This window comes from Aquarana catesbeiana, linkage group LG03 (assembly GCF_042186555.1).
Source record: "Aquarana catesbeiana isolate 2022-GZ linkage group LG03, ASM4218655v1, whole genome shotgun sequence".
Classification (NCBI taxonomy): Eukaryota; Metazoa; Chordata; class Amphibia; order Anura; family Ranidae; genus Aquarana; species Aquarana catesbeiana.
This window is the reverse complement of record NC_133326.1, coordinates 247,659,881-247,681,948: the sequence shown is the minus strand read 5'-3', so window position 1 is coordinate 247,681,948 and position 22,068 is coordinate 247,659,881. Positions and strand designations below refer to the sequence as shown.

The 22,068-nt window shown below is 40.8% G+C and overlaps 1 protein-coding gene across 3 annotated transcripts in view; it reads left to right on the top strand.

Moving 5' to 3' along the window:
* Window positions 1–21,777, top strand: part of PUS7L (pseudouridine synthase 7 like) — a 37,791-nt gene extending 16,014 nt beyond the window's left edge. For all 3 annotated transcript variants that reach the window (XM_073619943.1, XM_073619945.1, XM_073619944.1), the window contains exons 3-9: window positions 832–991; window positions 4,200–4,392; window positions 8,341–8,439; window positions 11,756–11,837; window positions 19,422–19,702; window positions 20,061–20,114; window positions 21,301–21,777. In XM_073619943.1, coding sequence (XP_073476044.1) covers window positions 832–991; window positions 4,200–4,392; window positions 8,341–8,439; window positions 11,756–11,837; window positions 19,422–19,702; window positions 20,061–20,114; window positions 21,301–21,642 — 1,211 coding nt within the window. In that variant the 3' untranslated portion in view covers window positions 21,643–21,777. The remainder of the gene's footprint in view (window positions 1–831; window positions 992–4,199; window positions 4,393–8,340; window positions 8,440–11,755; window positions 11,838–19,421; window positions 19,703–20,060; window positions 20,115–21,300) is intronic.
* The last annotated feature ends 291 nt before the right edge of the window (window positions 21,778–22,068 follow it).

The window sequence follows — 22,068 nt, the reverse complement described above, 5'->3', positions numbered from 1 at the left end:
CCCTATTGTTTTTATATATAATACTGTGACTAATCATATCTCGATTATGTGTTCCAGTTTGGGGCCGGAGGTTCTCTACTACTACTGACAATGTGTGGAAAGGAGCCTCCTTTTAAAGTTTGGTGGAAGAGGTGTTTCCTGTTTGCAAGGGGAGGAGTCACTCTCTCAAGTGCTGTCCTGAAAGACTCTTGGAAAACAAGTTACCGGTAAGTCTAACTTGAATTTTTATATGTGGTAGAATTCAGTGGTTTAGGTTGCTTTGTCTTCCTCAGGACTAGGTTAGCACCAATACTGAGCATTTGCACAAGTACTTGTACTCATGCAAACGCTCCAATACCCAAACCGATACCTTTGCGGGTGTGATTTTAGCCCATACAAAATGAATGGGTTTAAATCACACTGCAAAGAACCGCATGTGATTTGAACAGGAATGCGGTACATTTCCTGTCCGAATCACATGTGATTTGCTTGTCATAGTGACTTCAGCTAGGTTCACACAGGAGCGCACCACATTCCTGTTCAAATCGCGCGCGATTCTTTGCGGTACGATTTGAGCCTCTTCATTTTGTATGGGCTCAAATCACATCGCAATCGCACTCGGTATCAGCGAATATTTGACCGAAAGTATCAGTACTCATACTCGTCTGTAAAAAAAAAAAAAGGTATCGGTGCAACCCTACTCTGGACCTAAGCTTCAGGAATTGTTAGAGGTCAGACTTGAGACTTTTTTTTTTTTTTTTTTTTTTTATATATATATATATAAACCTAAATAACTTGATTTTCTTTAATAGCATTTAGTTATTAAAAAAAGATGTGATTGTGTCGTTGCAGCATTTACCCTTGAGAAGGAGAACTTGGAAACACTAGAGGCTATAGGTTACCTATCATCTGTACTTGGTGTGCTTCCCTCAGACTTCAGTTATGCAGGAATTAAAGATAAGAAAGCCATTACTTATCAGTCTATGGTTGTCAAGAAAGTGACTCCAGAGAGGTAAGTTTTCTTCTTCACAGTTTTTGTAGTTGCATAGTTAGGTTGAAAAAGGGCATCTAGTTCAAACAATATTAAAAAAAAATAAACAGAAAACCTCCATACACAGAATCCTAAATCCACAGTTGATCCAGAGGAAGCCAAAAAAAAAACCTTTAATGCATAGTCCAATTTGGAGAAGAATAAATTCCTTCCTGATTCCCCAGAAGGCAATTTGATATTCCCTGAATCAACAAACTCTGGTGTTTATTACCTGTAAATGTTAATATTCTGCTATATTTTGCGTATCTGGGAATACATCCAGCTCTTTTTTTTAAAAAACAATCTACTGAACTGGCCAGAAGTAGTTCTTCTTTTCACAACTCTTACTGTGAAGAAGTATTTCCTTATGTGGTAAAAGAAGAAGTTAAAAGAGAAGTATGGGTTTGGGGTTTTTTCCTCCATTATACTTACCTAGGTACATGCAGCATTGGTTTCTCCAGCATCTCTGCACCAAGAACCGATCGATTGAACATCCCCGATAATTGGGTTCACACAGCTCCTCGAGCAGAGAACTGCTGGCTGTCAGTCAGCAGCTCTCCACTCTGCTCCTCCTCGCTCACTGGAGCGCTGAGCTGTGGAGGGGTGGGGAGCGGCCGTCTCCGGCTGTCAGCGGCTCGCTGAGTGGCTGAGACGGGTGATTCCTGTGACGTCAGCAGAGAGCGGACTTCAGTCTGCTCTCTGCTGAAATTGCAAGTGCAAAACTAATTGCATTTCTGTGAACCATAGGAGAAGCCCAGCGAAATGAGCTTAGGCTGGACTTCTTCTTTAATTTCTTTTCCTCTTAGGCAGGCCATACATTAAAGTGTAAGTTCACCTTTACAGAAAATCTGTATGGTGAACTTACACTGGATCCCCTCCCCATCGCACCTGGTTCCGCTGTACCTGAAGCCGGCGATATCCCGCACTGACACATCGTATAGCCGCTTTACCGGTCCGGGGATTTGAAATCCCCACGGCTTTCTCTCCTCTCCTCCATCGCTGACAAGATGGGCTACGCAGGTTCAGATTGGTCGACGCCACCAATGTGACGGCACCGACCAATCAGAATGCCTCCTATCCGTACCTTTACAAGGTACGTTTAGGAGAGAAAGCCGTGGGGGATTTCTGATCCCCGGACTGGTAAAGCTTCTTTGTGATTTGTCAGTGCGGGAGATCGCTGGCTTCAGGTACAGCGGGCCCGGGTGACATGGGGAAAGGGGTCCAGTGTACTACAGATTTTTCTGTAAAGGTGAACTTACCCTTTAACCGGTTATCTTTGCTTGATTCCCTCGTCAACACATTCAGTGATGTAACTGCAGTGTGAGCTGGAGTTTGGCTTCAATTAGTTAGTGTCTCTAAATCTGGTAGTACATCTAACACTCCCCTCCCCCCTGACTGACAGTGCTGCTGTGCCTCCTATATGCCTTCATTCAGAGTGGGATGTAGGTTAAATATATTGATGAATATGTACTTTACAAAAACATACAAAATTAATTTATTAATTGTAAATTAAAAAAAGTAAGATTTCATTAAAAATCATAAATGTTTCCCTTTAAGAAAAAGTCCAGTTTTGATATTTTGTTCAGTCTTCTTGCACCCTAATAACACCATGGGGTATATTTGTAAGGTTATTGTAACATTCACCAAACATTTCCTACAGGTATATCTTCCTGGCGCATATGTTTTACAATACACAGACTGATTCATCTGCATTGATATATTCAACCAAGTGTCAGTGTTGCACATAGAACATATTTACATTCTTACCCAATGTCAACTACAGGTGCTGTGTGCAGTTTCTCCACCCTCTGCTAGAACAAGAGGGTTGGGAGACTAGTGGACCTAAGACACCTTGACAAGGGCTGGTAGATATGAGTTTGTATTTATTAGAACTAGCAAAGTTGATATTAGATACTGCATGATTCTAAAAGTTCAGTGGGCTAGACATTTGCCATTTTTTAGCATTGCATTTTTTGGTAAAAAGAAAGGTACCTGTACATCCACTTGTTAGGGAAAGAATGTAGTATAGAACCACAGTTTTATAGTTTACAATATCAATACATCATGGCTTAGGCTGGTTTTCTGTACTCAGGAGAAATGGCTGCTAAAAGGCGCTAATGTTTTATATTCTTCCCTATGTACCAACAGTTGGGGTCCATTCACACTTTGGCATCTGGTTTTTCCGTTAACGTGCTTCTACACAAAAAGAGTTGTTTTTCTGAAATATATTGGGTTAGGTAATGTTAAAAAGCATAGAACGTGCAAAGGTGTTCTTTAGATTAATGTAATTTCTAAGGCTTATAGATTTAAAAATAATTTTTACCAAACAGAAATTGAGGGGACCTCTCAAACAGTAACACGGACAGAAATATAAAAGCTGTTTTGTGTCAGGTTCCTAATGGTAGTGAACCCTTGAAAAAGCCAACTTGTGGGCCCCTGATGGTGTGGATGGTACCACGTCGCGGCCCCCAGGTTTGCCCAGCTGAAGATAGAGAGACCACTCGTGTCTGCAGAGTACAGATGGCAGGAGACAGAATAGCATCCAGAAAACAAATCAAAGTCAGGGCACATTGCAGGCAGGCAGGCAAAAACGGTAGGGGAAGCTGGGGTTGGTACACCGGAAGTCAGACGCAGATTACAAGTAATACGAAAATAGTATTATAGAAAAGCAGGAGCTCAGAAAAACTAGGAAGTTGCTCAGGCAACGCAAACTGCACTGAGCATGCCTATATATACAGCAGCAGACTGGAAGGCGAACCAGGAAGTGATAGAAGGTCGAAACTAATATAAATCAACAGTAGAGCAGGTAGCGCTCACAGGTGAACACAGAACCCCATGTGAGTAGAACTACAGGTCCAGCAGAGTCACTGCAGCAAGGAGGTAAGAATTTCACAAGCAGGAAACTGCAGGATAAATTTTGACAGTTCTATAGTAGAGTAGGTAAAGACTCCTGTCAGATTTTTATTTTTGTCTGTGCCCCCTTCAAAATGTTCCCTTACTTCCTGTCTGGTGATACCTTTGTCATCAGGAGAGAAAATAAGTTACTTCTCTAATGGAGCCTTGAATAGCAGTAAAAATCCAACAGGAGGTCTAATCCAAAACTAAAAAAAAAATATTGGCTTTAATTCTAAATAAAATAAACAACAATATTTGTTTTAGTTTTTTGTTTTGTTTTTGCTTTTCTATTTAGAATGCAGAAAATTGGAAAGCTGGTTGAAAGAAATGGTATAAAAATACATAATGTACGGCCTGCAAAGTGTCATATACATATCGGACAGCTTACTGGCAACCATTTTACCCTAATATTGAGAAATGTTAGAAATCACAGCGGTGACACTTTTAAATTGGATCAGAGAATTGAAGATGCAGTGCATAATATCAAGGTAAGGGTTTAACAAAACATAGCTGCCCAATTTCTGTGTTCTCGACATATGTCTCTTAACAGTCCTAAATGACAGTGCAACTCAGCGTCTAGATGCTGTGTATTTCAGACTTTCATAGATTTTGACAGGCTGCTGACAACTGGGCTGGACACTGCACTTGTGTTTCCCGGGCATCCAATATCGCTGGGAATGACAGACATCAGCCAAACAGCCAGTGTGCATGAGGCCTTCAACAATCCCTCATTCATCTTTGTAACTATAAGCATTGTGAAGAAATTAATTCACAACAAAGGCTGTATGTTTTTGTTTGAGAGCAGATCCTAGCAGGCTGCTGGCCATCTAATGTAAACAAATAGCAGGTGTTTCTGTTAGAAACTGCCTGAAACTCGACTCTAGAGCCTTTGGGATTAATTCACTAAGGCCTCATTCATTTGGGCGTACTTATGGGCCATCCCTTTTATTTTTTTATTTTTTATTTTTGTTAGAGCTTTATAAAAAAACATTCTGTTCACCACAGCAGTATCGTGATGGTTTGCATCACGACCCACTGTGCTGTAACAAAAAACTGCATGCATGCGGACCTAATCGGGCGCTTCATTCACTCCTATGGAGCGGCGGATGTCAGCAGTGACATGTCCGCTGATATCCGCAGATATCCGATCCTGTCCTTGAAATCCAGACAGATGGAAACCCTATATGTCTGAAGAATCCGATAGGATCGGATAAAAACGGACAGGCGGTCCGTTTTCATCCGATCTCCATAGAGGACAGTGGAGCTTTGACAGGTCCATCTCAGCACAGTGAGCGGAGACGGACCTGTAATCTGCCTGCTCAGCGGGGATCAGTGGATCGATCTCTGCTGAGCAAAGCAGAGTCCGTAAACGGACAAGGCCATGTGAAAGGACCCTAACGCATTTTCAGCAATGAAACGGTTGATCCAACATAATTATACTGTAACTATTCAGAAAGTTGCATGAAGGATCACCTATTGAAATCCATGAAATGTGAGAATGTTACAGCAGAATTCTAGACAAATATACTTAACCGCTTGCCACCCGCCGGCCGTCATATGACGGCCAGGTGGCGCGGCTCTCGTTCTGGGAGGGCGTCATATGACGTCCCTCCATTTTAACAGGGAATGCGCGCATCCCTGTTCCTTCGGTGGGGCAAGTCGCGGAGAAACCGCTTGCCACCGAGGGGGGGTGAACAGCCATTGGGCATGGCTGTTTACCACGTGATCGGCCGTGATGAAGTCACGGCCGATCACAGGTGGTACCGCCCCACTTTGCATGGCGCATGCACACAATCTCAAGCGCGCTGCGCGTGCACGTCAGTGGCGGCGTGTTCCCAGGAACACTGCTCGACACTGACGCTGGTAAACAGCCATTGGCTGGCGGCTGTTTACCACGTGATCGGCTGTGATCCTTTCACAGCTGATCACTAAATGTCAACAAGCCGGGGTAACGAGATGTTACCGGGTTCTCCTTCTCATACACCGATCGTGTGTGAGAAGGAGATTGCGGTAACATCTCGTTACCGCTTGCAGTGTACACCAATCACACTGATTTGCCCCCCCCCCAATAAAGAGGACCTGTCACCACCCATCAAAGTACCTGTCACAGTCCATATGAGTGCCTGTCAGTCCATATGAGTACCTGTCACAATCCATCAGAGTACCCAAGTACCTGTCACAGTCCATATGAGTACCTGTCAGTTCATATGTGTACCGAGTACCTGAGTACCTGTCACCGCCCTTCAGAGTACCCGAATACCAGTCACCAGCCCATCAGAGTACTCAAGTACCTATCTGTAGCCCATCAGAGTACCCGAGTACCTGTCACCAGGCCATCAGAGTACCCAAGTACCTGTCACCCGCCCATCAGAGTAACCGAGTACCTGTCACCCGCCCATCAGAGTAACCGAGTACCTGTCACTCGCTCATCAGAGTAACCGAGTACCTGTCACTCGCCCATCAGAGTAACCAAGTACCTGTCACCCGCCCATCAGAGTAACTGAGTACCTGTCACCAGTCCATCTGAGTACCTGTCTGCAGCTCATCAAGTTACCCGAGTACCTATCTTCAGCCCATCAGAGTACCCGAGTACCTATCTGCAGCCCATGCCTCATAGAATATTGGGGTGTTTGCTTTCCAAAATGGGGTCATTTTGTGGGTAATTCCACTGGGCTGATTCTCAAGGACCTCAAAAGTGTGATAGGTAGGAATGAAATGAGATGTGTAATTTATGCTCCTAGAATGCCTGAAGGTACTACTTCAATGTTGGGCCTCTGTATGTGGCGAGGCTGTGTAAAAGTCTCACACATGTCGTATCGCCATACTCGGAAAGAGTAGCAGAATGTATTTTGGGGTGTAATTTTTGCTATATACATGCTATGTGTTAGAAATATCTTTATAAATTGACAACTTTGTGTGAAAAAACAAAATGCATTTTCATTTTGTTCCACATTTTCCAAAAACTTCTGGAAAAAAATGAACCATTCAAAAGACTCATTATGCCTCATAGATTATACGTTGGGGTGTTTTCTTTCCAAAATGGGGTCATTTTGTGGGCAGTTCCATTGTCCTGGTGCTCCAGGGCCTTCAAAAGTGTAATACGTGGTTGAGAAATGAGATATGTCATTTATGCTTGTAGAACGCCTGAAGGTGCTACTTCAATGTTGGTCCTTTGTATTTAGCCAAGCTGTGTAAAAGTGTCACACATGTGGTATCGCCATACTTGGAAAGAGTAGCAGAATGTATTTTGGGGTGTAATTTGTTGTATGCATATGCTGTGTGTGAGAAATAACCTGATAATATGACAATTTTGTAAAAAAAAAAACAAAAAACTTCATATTGCAAAGAATTGTGGGAAAAAATTACAACTTCAAAAACTCACCATGCTACCTACTTAATACCGTGGAATGTCTACTTTCTAAAAAGGGGTCATTTGGGGGGTATTTGTACTTTTCTGACTTGTTGTCTCAAGAAATGAGATTCACCTGATGTACTGAAGGCCTGATCAGATGTGATCAGTTTTCAGTGATTGGCATCATAGTTTGTAGACTCCATAACTTTCACAAAGACCAAATAATATAAACTAATTCGGGTTATTTTTACCAAAGACATGTAGCAGTATAAATTTTGGCCAAAATTTATGAAGAAAAATTACTAGTTAGCAAAATTTTATGACAGAAACAAAGAAAAAGGCATTTTTTTCACAAAATTTACAGTCTTTTTTTATTTATAGCAAAAAAATAAAAAACCCACTAGTGATTAAATACCACCAAAAAAAAGCTCTATTTGTGTGAAGGAAAGAACGCAAGTTTCATATGAGTACAGTGTTGCTTGACTGAGTAATTTTCATTTAAACTGTCAGAGCGCTGAAAATTGGTCTGGGCAGGAAGGGGGTGTAAGTGCACTGTATTGAGATGGTTAATATATTCCTATTTAACTCTGTTATGTACAGGTACTCATCAAAAAAAAAATCCTAAAATGAATATAAAAATAGTAAATCAGTTTGTCTTTATATTAGCCATCAGTTCCCTGCACAGTAGGTTTCATGGGGAAAGAGGCAGCAGTGTAGGCCAGTCCGGCTTTTACACATACAGTACACAGAGAACTGGCTGATAGGAGGGGGAGCACAGAACTAACTTCATCAGTGTGCTGTTTGAGTGCTTCAGACTCACAGGCTGGGGTGCTCCTTGACAAAACTGCATTGGTCTAACTGAAGTAGAGGAAAGCAGGGAAACCTGACTTTGTTGTCTGGCAACAATGTATGTATTAGAAAACTGGCTGAACAGAATTACTAATTTTTTGGTGAGTAAGATCGTTGATGCTCATTTATTTCAAGTGTTAATATAGTTGTTTGCACTTCCATTTTAAATATGGACAAATGGAAATTTGGGTCATCCAGTTATATTTTTCTTTTTTATCTGAGCTTATCATTACAGGTAAGAGGCTTTCTAAACTATTATGGACCTCAAAGATTTGGAAAAGGGCGGAATATGCAATCGCAGGAAGTTGGATTAGCTTTGCTAAAAGAAGAAATGGTAAGAATACCGATAAACAGTAAGGGAGTGATGGTAATGGACTTTTACTAGCATTAAAAGTATAATTTTCTTTCTGTTATAAAATTGGCTAGAGTGACATGTAAGTGTGGACATAACATAATCTCAAATCTTAAACCTTCTGGTTTATACTGCAACCTGTAGCAGAAATATACGCTGGCAACTAAAAAACTGTTAGCACAGGATAACCCCGCGAACAATCGGCATGTCTCTGTCCGTTTTTTTACTAGTTGTCCTCAGGAGAGTGGGCAGGTTTTCTTCAAGCCTGTTTTCTGTTAGTTTTGAAGATTTTTTCCTGTATCAGCAGCTGAGGGTAGATTCATATTGTTTGTTAAATCTTTGAGGTCTCTAGTCAGCCAACCACCACAGATTTTCCCAGTTCATTAGGTACTGGTGGTTTTTGCAACTGCTCTTCCCACCCCCTTCCTTCTACCTAGCTGCAGTGATGATAAAGTTATAAATGGGGAAGGAGCGTGCGCACATACAGATTACAGATTTCCAACCTCCTGTGTCATGGGTGGCTGAGTTATCATCCATGCACCTGTTGCTCCCTTGTTATCCCCAGAAGCTTGTCCCTTAGAAACAATGGAGGTTGAAAAGAGGAAGCATTATGGCTGCAGGAGACTTGGACAGGCTGCACAGAGAGAAAACCTGTGCAAAGACCATGGTCACATAAGGTTGTCCCTGGCCTTCTGGCTCAGGAATCCAGTTCTGGTATTGGAAAAGTCCTTCATTCCCATCTTATTGAGGATCCTAACAATGGATGCCAGCATGTCAGGCTCAGGAGGAGTGCTGAGCACCCTGTCAGTGCAAGGAAAGTGGTCATCGTCAAAATGTAATCTCCCGATCAACATCCTGAATCTTTGGCGTCTATGCAGGGTTGGACCATCCTTCTAGAAGGTCATCTGATCCAGATTGTCGGACAGTGGCTGGGCGGTGACCTAAATCGGCCACCATTGACAGGCTGACTACCTCAGCCAATAGCACCTGGATAGAGGGGAGTGGTCCCTATACCCGAAGCTGTTCCAAGACCTGTGTCACAGGTGGGGAATGCTGAATGTGGACCTCCAGGTTCAGCAGCTATTTACATATTGTAATAATTTGTCCCAGGTGGATGTGGCATCACCAGGATCTCCTGACTTAAGACTGATTAACATTGTGCTTCAGTCACTGACTTTAACAGCATGGCTGTTGAAGCCCAGGTTCTAAGAGACAGGAACATCTGTGATTCCTACTATTGCCACAGCTAGGAAGTCTACTGCCCACAAGATCTACCATCAGTATATCATCGATTGTTGAAGGCATACTTTATCAACCCTAGGAGTTTTCGTGGGTTGAATGTTCTTCCTTCAGCTGAGTCTGGACCAATGTTTGACTATCAGGGATTAGGATTTTGCCCTTTATATTCTATTTCAGTGATTGATGGCCTCTCACTTTTTAATTGAGACCTTTGTACAGGGAGCCTCCCTCCCATTTAGCTTCCCTTGTCTGTTCCACTGTGACTCCATGCGATCTAAATGTGCTTTCTCTGCACTTCAGAGGAACCGATTAGAGACATATCTCTCTACTCTCACCCACAAGATGGTGTTTCTTGTTGACTTCACCTCATCAAGGCAAGTGTTTTGAACTGAAGGCTTTACATGGCAAAGAACCCTTTCTGGTTTAGCACAGGGACAAAGTGATGTCGAAGCCCAGGACTTCCTTCTCTGCCTTTCAGCAAGGACATTGTTATTCCATTCCGCTGCTCGGCTCCAGTTTACCAGACTGAAATTTCTTTTCGTTGTCTCTCTGGATGTGATCTGGGCAATGAGAATTTCTCTCTCAGCTATTGCTTCTTTCGGGAAGACTGATTCCTCTTTTGTCATCCTAGAGGGGCCATGTAAGGGTGCTTCAGCTTCTCGTTCCTCCATCTTTATGTGGTTTAGGCAGACCATCATCTATGCTTATGCTCTAAAGCAGTGTTTCTCAACCTTTTTTCAGTCAAAGCACCCTTTAAAAATTATGGACGACCTCAAGGCATTCTTCAAAAAACGACGGACAGTCCAGAGGCACCCCATTATAAAATGTAAAAACTATTCTAATAGCTTTTCATAACGCAGCAACATCCACGCGTACTGTAGGACGCCCAGCATTAGAGGTGAATTATCCAAAGCAAATACACCTTTGCAAACTGGTACTGATTAGTATTTCAATGTTTCTCTGTTCCATCACTCTGCTAATGTGACCCCCAATGCTGATGGTGAGGGGCAGGGGAGGTTCAAACAAGGATGCCATTGGTCGTTAGGGCTCCAGCAGCTAGAAGCTTGTAATGATGCACAATGAAAACCTGTGGCTTTGTGTAACTAAAAGGCAGACTTCATCCACACGCTGGCTTGTATACAATTTTTGGGCAATTTTTAAGCATTTTGCCTAGACACCCCTGAAGAAACCTCAAGGCACCCTGGTTGAAAAAGGCTGCTTTAAAGGATTGTGTTTCCTATCTAGATCTATGAGTGATTCTTGGAGTATTTGCATTAAGTAAATCTTCCCAGATTTACAAGGCCTTTTTTTTTTTCCTTTTCTCCATTTTCTGTTTAGGTCTTATCAGACGTTAGATCCCTCAAACAGCTTTGAGCAGCAGACAGTCTCCGATTTTCTGTTGTTTTTCTTGGGTCTGTTAGCCTTTTTTGCTATGTTGCCCTCACCACAGTTGCATTGCTTTTTGAGATCTGGAAGGATTAATGTTGGTCATAGAGCGACTTTCTTTCCAGCCATCCCCACCTGGAAAACTCAGTAACAGCTGCTAGCAATAATCGCATGTAGAATCTGACAGCCTGGTTGTACCCAAGTTGATCGATTGATAAACTTTGGTACAGTCAGCCTGCCCATACATGGTTTACCAGGAACAGGCTGAGATTCAAACTGTCAATGGCTGGCTGGCTTAAGACTTAAGGAAAAAAAAGAGAATGTTTGTACTTACTAGCACTAAAATGGTCCAGATACTTTTTCACAGTTAACAATATGCATAATAATAAAAAGTATATAAATAATACCGCGCTGTCAAAAGGCTGCTAGCACCGCAAATGACAGTTGCAAAATAGTGTATGTAAAAATATAATGGTGCAGCGCTAATATCATTTAAAAATAAATCAAATGAAAATATATACGTATTGAGTTTAAAATACCTATATATTTTCATTTGATTTATTTTTAAATGATATTAGCACTGCACCATTATGTTTTTAATATGCATAATAATACTAATTGTTACCGTTTAGAATTCAGTGTCAAAAAATGAAAACTATTTTGTATTCTTCAGGCACTGGCGGTAAAATTATTCTTCACACCAGACGACTGTGATGATCCAGTAAACAAAGCAAAAAGATACTTTTTTGAGTCAGGCAAGTGTAAAATTGCAAATCTCTGTGTTTAAATTGCTGAATATAAAAATGCTCAAAATATATACTCTTAGCTACTGTAGTTTTTGTTTTGTTTTTTTCCTATTTAACTAGCCCCAATAGCCACCAAAAATCAGTTTGATGTTAAACATGAATAATCTGTCATTTAGCTTGCTTTTTATGAAAATGTTTCTACTTGTGCGCAACTGCAGCGTTTACTGAAAAAAATGTTGTACGTGCAGCTTAAAGTGGATGTAAACCCTCACATATGCCCAGTGAAGTGAACAGCCTCAGATGATACACAGTGATGAAACAAATCTCCCTACATAAGTTTTACATGTATATCTGCTGTCTTCAGCTTTATTTACTGTTTAGAAAGTGCACATCGTGTTAGATTTTCTCTTCCTGATCAACATTGCAGTAAAGCCTGGGCATACAACCAAGACAGCTGATTGGAGGAAAGGCACACACTCCCTCTTCTCATAAAGAGACTTTCAGCTCTATCATTCAGGGCTCTGCTAATCTATTTATAGCATCCTCCCCAACACAAAACTCTGGCTGCTTTTATCATATGTGATGGAAAACTTGTCAGGAGTTATCAGGCTGATAACAGAAGAACAGAGCAGGAGACAGCTACAGGACATTGTGTGCTTTGAAGAGAGATGATAAAACACTGCAGATCTATGTGCCCAGCTCAAATTTATTGAATGGGTTTACATCCACTTTAACTACTTCCCACCCGCCCGCCATATAGCAATATGACGTTGGAAAAGTGGTTCTGGTATCCTGACCGGACATCATCAGGATAACAAGCCGGTGTGCGCCCGCATGTCAGTCTGACACACAGCATCTCTGATCTGGGTAAAGAGCCTCTGCCAGAGTATACGGTATAAACAGGAAAAGCCATGTATCTGACAGACATGAGTAGAGGAGAGCCGATCGGCTGCTCTCCTGACGGGGGTCTGCGCTGATTGATTATCAGCGCAGAACCCCCAAGGATGCCCACCCAGGACCACCAGGGATGGTCATCACTGATGACCACCAGGTATGCCACCCATGGCCACCAGGAATGCCAATGTGTGCCCACAATCAGTGCCCATCAGCAATGCCTGCCAGTGCCTCCATAGCAGTGATGACCATCAGTGCCACCCATCAGTGTCCATTAGTGTGAACTATCAGTGCAGCCTTTCAGTGCCCATCAGTGTCACCTATGAGTGCTCACCTGTGCTGCCTATAAGTGCCCATTAGTGCTTCACATCAGTGCCGCCTGTCAGTGCCCATCATCAGTGCTTTCTTATTGGTGCTACCTCATCAGTGCCCATCAGTGAAGGAGAAAACGTGCTTGTTTAGAAAAACTTCTTTTTTTTTTTTTTATTTGTTTAGCAAAAAATAAAAACCCCAGGGGTGATCAAATACCACCAAAAGAAAGCTCTATTTGTGGGAACAAAATGATAAAAATATTGTTTGGGTACAGTTTAGCATGACCACGCAATTGTCATTTAAACAGCGACAGCGTTAAAGGCTGAAAATTGGCTTGAGCAGGAAGGGGGGAAAGTGCCTGGTATTGAAGTGGTTAAAGAAAACATCTGTAATTTTTAAATCTTGGCATTAAGTTACAATAGGTACAATTGATTGCTGCTATTAGTTTAAGTAAATATCTATATGAATGTATTTATGGATTTGTTTCTGCTTAATTTTGACTTCAGTGCAAAGAGCCTCCCACACCTGCTACTTCTGATGTTTATTAAATGCCAATACCAGTGATCCTACTGTACACTTGACTGTTATGCAAAACATTGAAATAGGACCTTGTCCTACTTAAATCTTTTGCTCTGTGCTCAGCAAAACTGACAAGAGCAGCCTGGTGGAGGTGGGGCTTCTGTGGCTTTGTAAGTAACTGTTTGCAGCTGGCCGTAGATACCTTTATACAAATGCCTTAATGGGAAACTGTCACATTTCTCATCTTTCCAGTGTGACAACCTGGAGGAACCAACCGTGTACAGAATGCCCCCAGAAATGTCATCCCCTGCTTGTCTTAAATAGATCTCTGAGGTCCAATGTATAGTGAGCCTTGAACTAAAGTTCTGGAAAGGCCTACAACTCCACCACTTTCTTTTCACTACACTCTCTCAGCATGACACAAAGTTCACCTTTTGAAGACCTCTGCATGGATACAGACCCCCTACGACACACTCTTTATCCATTTACACCCTCCTGTTAAATACACCACCAGAATTTACCCCTTCCTGTATCTGGAGGTGGGAATCAGATTTGACATATTCCTTCATCCGGCCCCAAAGAGATAAAATGATTGACTTCAAAGATGAATGTTCTAATGCCAGCAACACCCAAGAAATATTCTTTAAGCTTCTATTAAGTTGGTGTTAGGTTCCCACCTACCTCAATAAGTTCTTCCCACAGACTTCCCCTTTATGCTGGAGGTGCAACAAGGTGTACTCCTCCACATTTTTCAATCTTACGGGAATAACCCAGCTGCATTCCTGCTCCACTGCAACTGTCTTTCTCGATGGGCATTCATGAGGTCCCTTCTCATACATCTCATCAATGCAACCAGGAACTGTGATCCATTATACTGGAAATGGAGGACTCCCTCACCAATATGTCTCTGGTGTTTAAAAAAATATAGAATATAAAGCAGTTGGCATGATTTGTTAATTCCACATCAAAAAGAATTCATGCGAATAAGTGCAGTGCTAAACATATAATGAATAAAAAACAACCTGCGTTACATATAAAAATAAAAAACTCCATACAAAATAGGGAAAGATCAGTCCTCTGTGAGTGAAGATTATATAAATGGGTCCATCAAAAAGTCCCAATAAAAATTATAGGAGTTGTTGAAAGCAACCAACTCCAAAGCAAGAGAAAGTTACCAAACTAATCCTGTGTGCAGAAATATTCTTCCAAAAGGCACCAGTGGTTAGTATCAAGGCTGCTTATCAGATGGAGGTGACCCTCAAAAGCTGAGCATTCAAACAGCACTTATTAAACAAACATCACTGGGGCCTTCTGTAATAGATATCCGGCATAATGCCTGAGGCCACTCTCCCATTAACCTTTCCAACAATGTATCTTCTCCAGGATTTAAGATAAATGCTCCAGTTATAGAAAGTGTACAGACAGCCTTATAGTGTAGTAATGCAGGTTCAAATTTATTAAAAGTAAAGTAATACACTGTCATATTTAAAAAAGTCGATCTGCATATCAGAGACATCACAAACTAGCTCGGACAAACCACTCTGACACATGTCACATAATAGTAGAGGGCTTTGCTTTGTCCCTTTAACACTGCAAAGAACTCTGCCAGAAAAATGTTGGTTTTACTGGCATGAGTTTTGGACAAATACCTTCAGAATTCATAAGCTCTACTGTACTTCAGGTATAATCCAATAAACACACCTTGTAGTTCCACGGTTGAGAATTTACTATTGGGTGGGTTTATACCTATGACATAGCTCTTGCTGGAATTCTTACTCTATGACTCAGGTGAGTCATCTGCTCCCCCCAGGTTCTTCATGTTCTCTTATGTACTTCCTAGGGATCGAACACTCTGTATTTGTTATTTTTCATATGTTTGTATTTTCTTATAGTGATGCCACTCTCTTTGTATAACTTGAATTGCTAAATAAGGAATTTATTAAAAAAAAGAAATCAAAATTGGAGTTACGTTTTAAAACTGAACTCCAGGCTCCTTTTAAAGTGACACTCTCATGGAAGAAAGTTGTGGGCTGCCATTACAGGCCTCCTTAAAATGTCTAACTATGACTGACTTTGGTACTTTTAAATTCCAGATCCAGAACAAGCATGCTGTAAATGAGTGTTAAAACTCCTTATCTCTATACTTGCTCCAAGTCAGCAAAACTCAGACAGCATTGAAGTCTGCAACAGAATGGCAGCCAGGAAATTTACATTCTCAAAAGGAGGGGTCATCAGTGGCAGCCTCCATTAATCTGTCATGACAGATTCCTACTAGAGTAAATCTGTGGCTAGGCTGTGAACATAAACCTAAATACTTTTTAAGCAGTGTATAGTCCTCAGTAATATGCCTGTCTTTCAGGTCTGAACATGAATAACATAATACTTCTCAAACAAGCACTCCCTGTTTCCAAATCATGCAGGAAGTAACCACTTATTCAGCTTGAAATTTGGCAGCTAGAGCAACCCTTATTCAACTACCCCTTCCCTTCTCAGTCAGTTTATAAACTTGTGCGATCCTTCTGACAGGCTTTGGATTGTAAACAGTACCTGTCATAGGAGTTTCCTGATCTGCTTTAACAAAATGTCCCAACCTACAAGTGCACTATGAGTGCTACAGGGAGATCACTATACCGAGGGAAGATTTCTGCTATATGTTATAGGCAGTGATAGAAAAATCTGTAGAAATGATCTAAAGTATGGTTTAGTTACATTCTCAAGTTTTGGGTTGCATGACGTAGTACAATGGCTCTTCGGGTGCTGCTGGTTTCTGGGCCCCTTTTTCCAGCAGCCCTTGCAGTAAACTAATCACATATGTATGGGCAGACATTCAGGATACAAAGTGAAGCCAATGGTGCAGATGAAAATAGCAATCAGCAGATAGGGAAAAAAGGGTGATTCTTTAGTGCTACAAATAAATATATACAATCAGTATTTCATAGTAATTAAACATCCATAAACATGCTCAATATCCTATAAAGTACTTATTGTAATAAATAAATTATTAAATATAAAACTCACTCCAGTAAGCACTTCCAGGTTTGGCTTTGTTTGCATTTGTATACCCAGCTTCCATGTGAGTGTGTTTTTATTGTTTGTTTTAATTAATAAAATGGAGTTATGCTATGGAGGGTTCTTCTTTGTCTGTCCTTCTGCATGTTAAGATTTTTATCCTGTGAGGAGCAAGATTAAATAGAACACTGCATCGGAGGAGTGGGAAAGGGACAGAAAGGAGTAAGGTGAAAGGGGACTGGGAGAGAGTGCCCTTAACCATGCTGGACTTGCTGACAAGCGTTTATGACTCTTAATGCCTAGGGCATAGAGTCCATAAGCTCTGGTGAGTGAGGGAACACTGTGGGGGCACAGCACAGATTTTGTGACACACATTTTCCTCCACACAGCTTCCACTCACTGGATTTTTTTCTCTTTTTCTGACTATGACCATTTCTGTAAACCCTAGAGATGGTTGTGTGTGAAAATCCCAGTAGATCAGCAGTTTTTGAAATACTCCGACCAGCCCGTCTGGCACCAAAAACCATGCAATGTTTAAAGTCACTTAAATCCATTTTCTTCCCCATTCTGATGCTCGTTTTGAACTTCAGCAAGTCATCTTCACTTTGTCTAGATGCCTAAATGCATTGAGTTGCTGCCATGTGATTGGCTAATTAGCAATTTTTGTTACCAAGCAATTGAACAGGCGTACCCAATAAAGTGGCCAATGAGTGTGTGTGTGTGTGTGTATGTATGTATGTATGTATGTGTATATACTGTGTGTGTGTGTGTGTGTGATATATATATATATATATATATATATATATATATATATATATATATATATATATATATTAATTTAATATTTATCATGGACACTAAGCACTTTATAGGATTTTTTAGCACTTGTATGGATGTTTGATTACTATGAAATGATGATTGTATATATTTACAGTTGCAATAAAAAGTATGTGAACCCTTTTGGAATGATATGGATTTCTGCACAAATTGGTCATAAAATGTGATCTGATCTTCATCTAAGTCACAACAATAGACAATCACAGTCTGCTTAAACTAAAAACACACAAAGAATTAAATGTTACCATGTTTTTATTGAACACACCATGTAAACATTCACAGTGCAGGTGGAAAAAGTATGTGAACCCTTGGATTTAATAACTGGTTGAACCTCCTTTGGCAGCAATAACTTCAACCAAACGTTTCCTGTAGTTGCAGATCAGACGTGCACAACAGTCGGAGTAATTCTTGACCATTCCTCTTTACAGAACTGTTTCAGTTCAGCAATATTCTTGGGATGTCTGGTGTGAATCGTTTTCTTGAGCTCATGCCACAGCATCTCAATTGGATTGAGGTCAGGACTCTGACTGGGCCACTCCAGAAGGCGTATTTTCTTCTGTTTAAGCCATTCTGTTGATTTACTTCTATGCTTTGGATCGTTGTCCTGTTGCACACCCATCTTCTATTGAGCTTCAGCTGGTGGACAGATGGCCTTAAGTTCTCCTGCAAAATGTCTTGATGAACTTGGGAATTCATTTTTCCTTCAATGATAGCAATCCGTCCAGGCCCTGACGCAGCAAAGCAGCCCCAAACCATGATGCCCCCACCACCATACTTCACAGTTGGGATGAGGTTTTGATGTTGGTGTGCTGTGCCTCTTTTTCTCCACATATATTGTTATGTGTTTCTTCCAAACAACTCAACTTTGGTTTCATCTGTCCAGAGAATATTTTGCCAGTCATGCTGTGGAACATCCAGGTGCTCATATGCAAACTGTAAACGTGCAGCAATGTTTTTTTTATACAGCAGTGGCTTCCTCTGTGGTATCCTCCCATTAAATTCATTCTTGTTTAGTGTTTTACGTATCGTAGATTCGCTAACAGGGATGTTAGCATATGCCAGAGACTTTTGTAAGTCTTTAACTGACACTTTAGGATTCTTCTTCACCTCACTAAGCAGTCTGCGCTGTGCTCTTGCAGTCATCTTTACAGGACGCCCACTCCTAGGGAGAGTAGCAGCAGTGCTGAACTTTCTCCACTCATAGACAATTTGTCTTACCGTGGACTGATGAACAGCAAGGCTTTTGGAGATACTTTTATAACCCTTTCCAGCTTTATGCAAGTCAACAATTCTTAATCGTAGGTCTTCTGAGAGCTCTTTTGTGCGTGGCATCATTCACATCAGGCAGTGCTTCTTGTGAAAAGCAAACCCAGAACTGGTGTGTGTTTTTTATAGGGCAGGGCAGCTGTAACCAACACCTCCAATCTCATCTCATTGATTGGACTCCAGTTGGCTGACGCCTCACTCCAATTAGCTCTTGGAGATCTCATTAGTCTAGGGGTTCACATACTTTTTCCACCTGCACTGTGAATGTTTACGTGATGTGTTCAATAAAAACATGGTAACATTTAATTCTTTGTGTGTTATTAGTTTAAGCAGACTTTGATTGTCTATTGTTGTGACTCAGATCACATTTTATGACCAATTTGTGCAGAAATCCATATCATTCCAAAGGGGTTCACATACTTTTTATTGCAACTGTATTTGTAGCACTTAGGGGGTGTTTGCATAGGACAGTGCTGTGACTGTGGACCTATCTAGTTGTTGCGGGCATATAGCACCAACAGCCCTACACATTAACATTCATTGTTTAATTTGGATTATTCATATTTTTTTTGTGTATATCCATAGCATGGGTAGTTCTTGTTTTTATTCTGTTACTATGTGTTTGATTTTCCTGAAAGACAAATACCACTGTTTATCAGGTGAATAGTATATTTCATCATAAAATTGAACTCTTGATTGGTGGGCTTTAATTTTTGTTTGGACATTAGCTTTAATTATTCCTTATGTTTATTTTAGGGGATGCTAAAGGTGCTCTTTCATTGATGCCTGACTTTAAAGTACGAGAAAAGATGATGCTGCGGGCTTTGAATAGGTACGGAATGACTGATGAAGGATATATTCGATGCTGGCTCAGTATTCCGCATTCAATGCGCATCTTCTACATCCATGCCTTTTGCAGCAAAATCTGGAATGAAGCTGCATCTTACCGAATGGCTACTTATGGTTTAAAGGCTGTGGAAGGAGACTTGGTATTATGCTGTCAGGATAAGAATAAGAAATCTTCACTATCTGATAGAGTGAGTAAATGGTTTTATCATAGCAATATCTTTTCCGTCTACGTAAGGAAGGAGGATCCCAGAGGTCACATCACACGCGTTTTATTAATGTAACAATTTATAAGCCATAGAACAAAATATCCTGAATCATAAAAAATGTTTTTTTCTTATCCAGATGTGTTTTGCATGTACTGCTATACATTCTGTCATAGAGCATTTTCAAAATTAGTGAACGCGATGCATATGACGTCTCTACTTTCCATATATGATCTACATTATAAGTCTACCTTTACAACAAGATATTGTAAATGTGAATGTGCTTTTTATTCACAATGTATATTGACTATACTCTAAATTTTGTTTTTGTTTTTTTAAATAGGTTCATGCTGTCACAGCAGCAGAAGAGGCAGACAATGTATATTTAATGAATCAGGTAACTAGGTTTGTTTCATGGTATATAATGTAAAAATGACAATCTTCTGAATGCATCAATATCCAGCACTGGGAAAACAGACAGTTGTGTACCTTTTTGTATGGGCTTTCAATTTGAAACCTGGAAGAAGTGTGAATTGACTGAGTGCACTGATCAGTCCATTAAGTACTACAAGTCATCTGTCATGGTGGCAAACAATGTAGTTTATTCATTCACAGAACCCTGGGAATAAATAATGCGGCTGTGTGAGCGGAGCCAGCACTGATTTTAAATGCGACAGTGGCTGTGGGGCAGAGGAATCCCTGCCCATCGTGACACGAGGTGAGAGGGGGATAGGTGCTGGAACATGTTATGCCCCAAATATGGGTGTGCCATGTACTATGCTCTAAGGCTGAACATATCCTTTAATTTGTTCTGGTAACCATTATTACTAAAAATAAAGTGGAGGAAAATCCAAAATGTCAAAAGAATAGAACTTGAGGGGAAATGTATTAAAGGGCACACTTGTTCCTTTGACAACTGTCACACAATTCACTTTCGAGATATTTCCTCTCACTTTCTGTTGTGTCTACAGGACAGGAAGTTAAGGGAAATCTCTCAAATGTTACAGAGATGGCAAAAAACAACCTGATGGGCTTCTGACTCGATTCATATGTAAAAAAAAAAATGCCCAGGCTGCACCTACCTTTTTCACACTCCAGTGCTGTCTACAGCTTCCACCTCGGTCCAGCACTGCTATTCCTCTTCAGGCAGAATTACTCTGACTTCATTCTGCCCTTTGCCTATGAATGCATCATGTCATAGGCAAATCCTTGGGGGAAGCCTCAAAAAACAGGCTGGGCTCACAGTGCTCCAGGACAAAGCTTCACTTTCATGTGAGTGAGTGAGTGAGTGAGTGGCACTCGGTCCAGGAAGAATACCTGCCACTGCTGAGAAAGAACATACAGCTCCTGTGACATCACTAGACCATCTAGAAGATGGCAAAACGTGTATGTATACAATTAAAAGAATAAAATAAACGCCCTTGGAAAGACTTCAGGGAGTGGGCTGGTTGTTGGTTTGAGCAATTAAAGCCATAGTTTTGCTTTAAGGGCAGTGGAACCTGAGAACATTTCACAGTTAGGAACAGTTTTACTGTGTACCTCTGTCTTCATTTATTTATAGACTGAAATATGTTTGTTTTTAGGTAGTTCTTCCCTTGCCAGGACACAGCATTAAGTATCCTTCTAATCGGGTTGGTCATTGGTATAAGGAGGCTCTAGCCAAAGCTGGTCTGCAGCTCTGCAAATTTCGAGTTGGCCCCCTGCAATTGAATATTCCAGGGTGCTACAGGCATATACTGAAATACCCAAGAAATTTGTCATATGAACATTTTGAAGAGGATGATGTCCGAAGTCAAGGCAGGGAAAAATGGGCAAAATCTGAGATTCTACAAACAGCAAACCCATCGTTAAAGCTGTCCTTTGAATTGGATTCATCCAGCTATGCTACCATTTGTCTAAGAGAGATGATAAAATGTAACTTTTGATTTTCTTATTGAAGATTGTGCCATATTGTTTTGCATATATAACAGATGTATTGTTATGAAATTGTAAACATTCTTATTTATGAAGCTGAATTCTAGGCAAAAAGCTAAATAAAGGCACATTTGAAATGCTGGAAATGCCTTAATTTTTAAATATTTGTTATTCTGCAACATATTTTAGTAATATATAATCTGATTTGTTTAATCCGGACTGACCTAGCCAATGCCTACCAATGACCTTTGAGCACAATCTTTATGTTTTAGATACGCTTAGTCCAAAAGAGAGTGACGCTCTGCTCTCTTTTGTCACAAAATCTGTAAGTAAGAATGTCTGAGAACTGTTTATGAAGGGTTTCTAAAGTTTGAATCTCTAAGTAAAGAGGATATTGTGGAAGTTCTCTCTCTCTTCAAGCAGCTACCATGTGATAT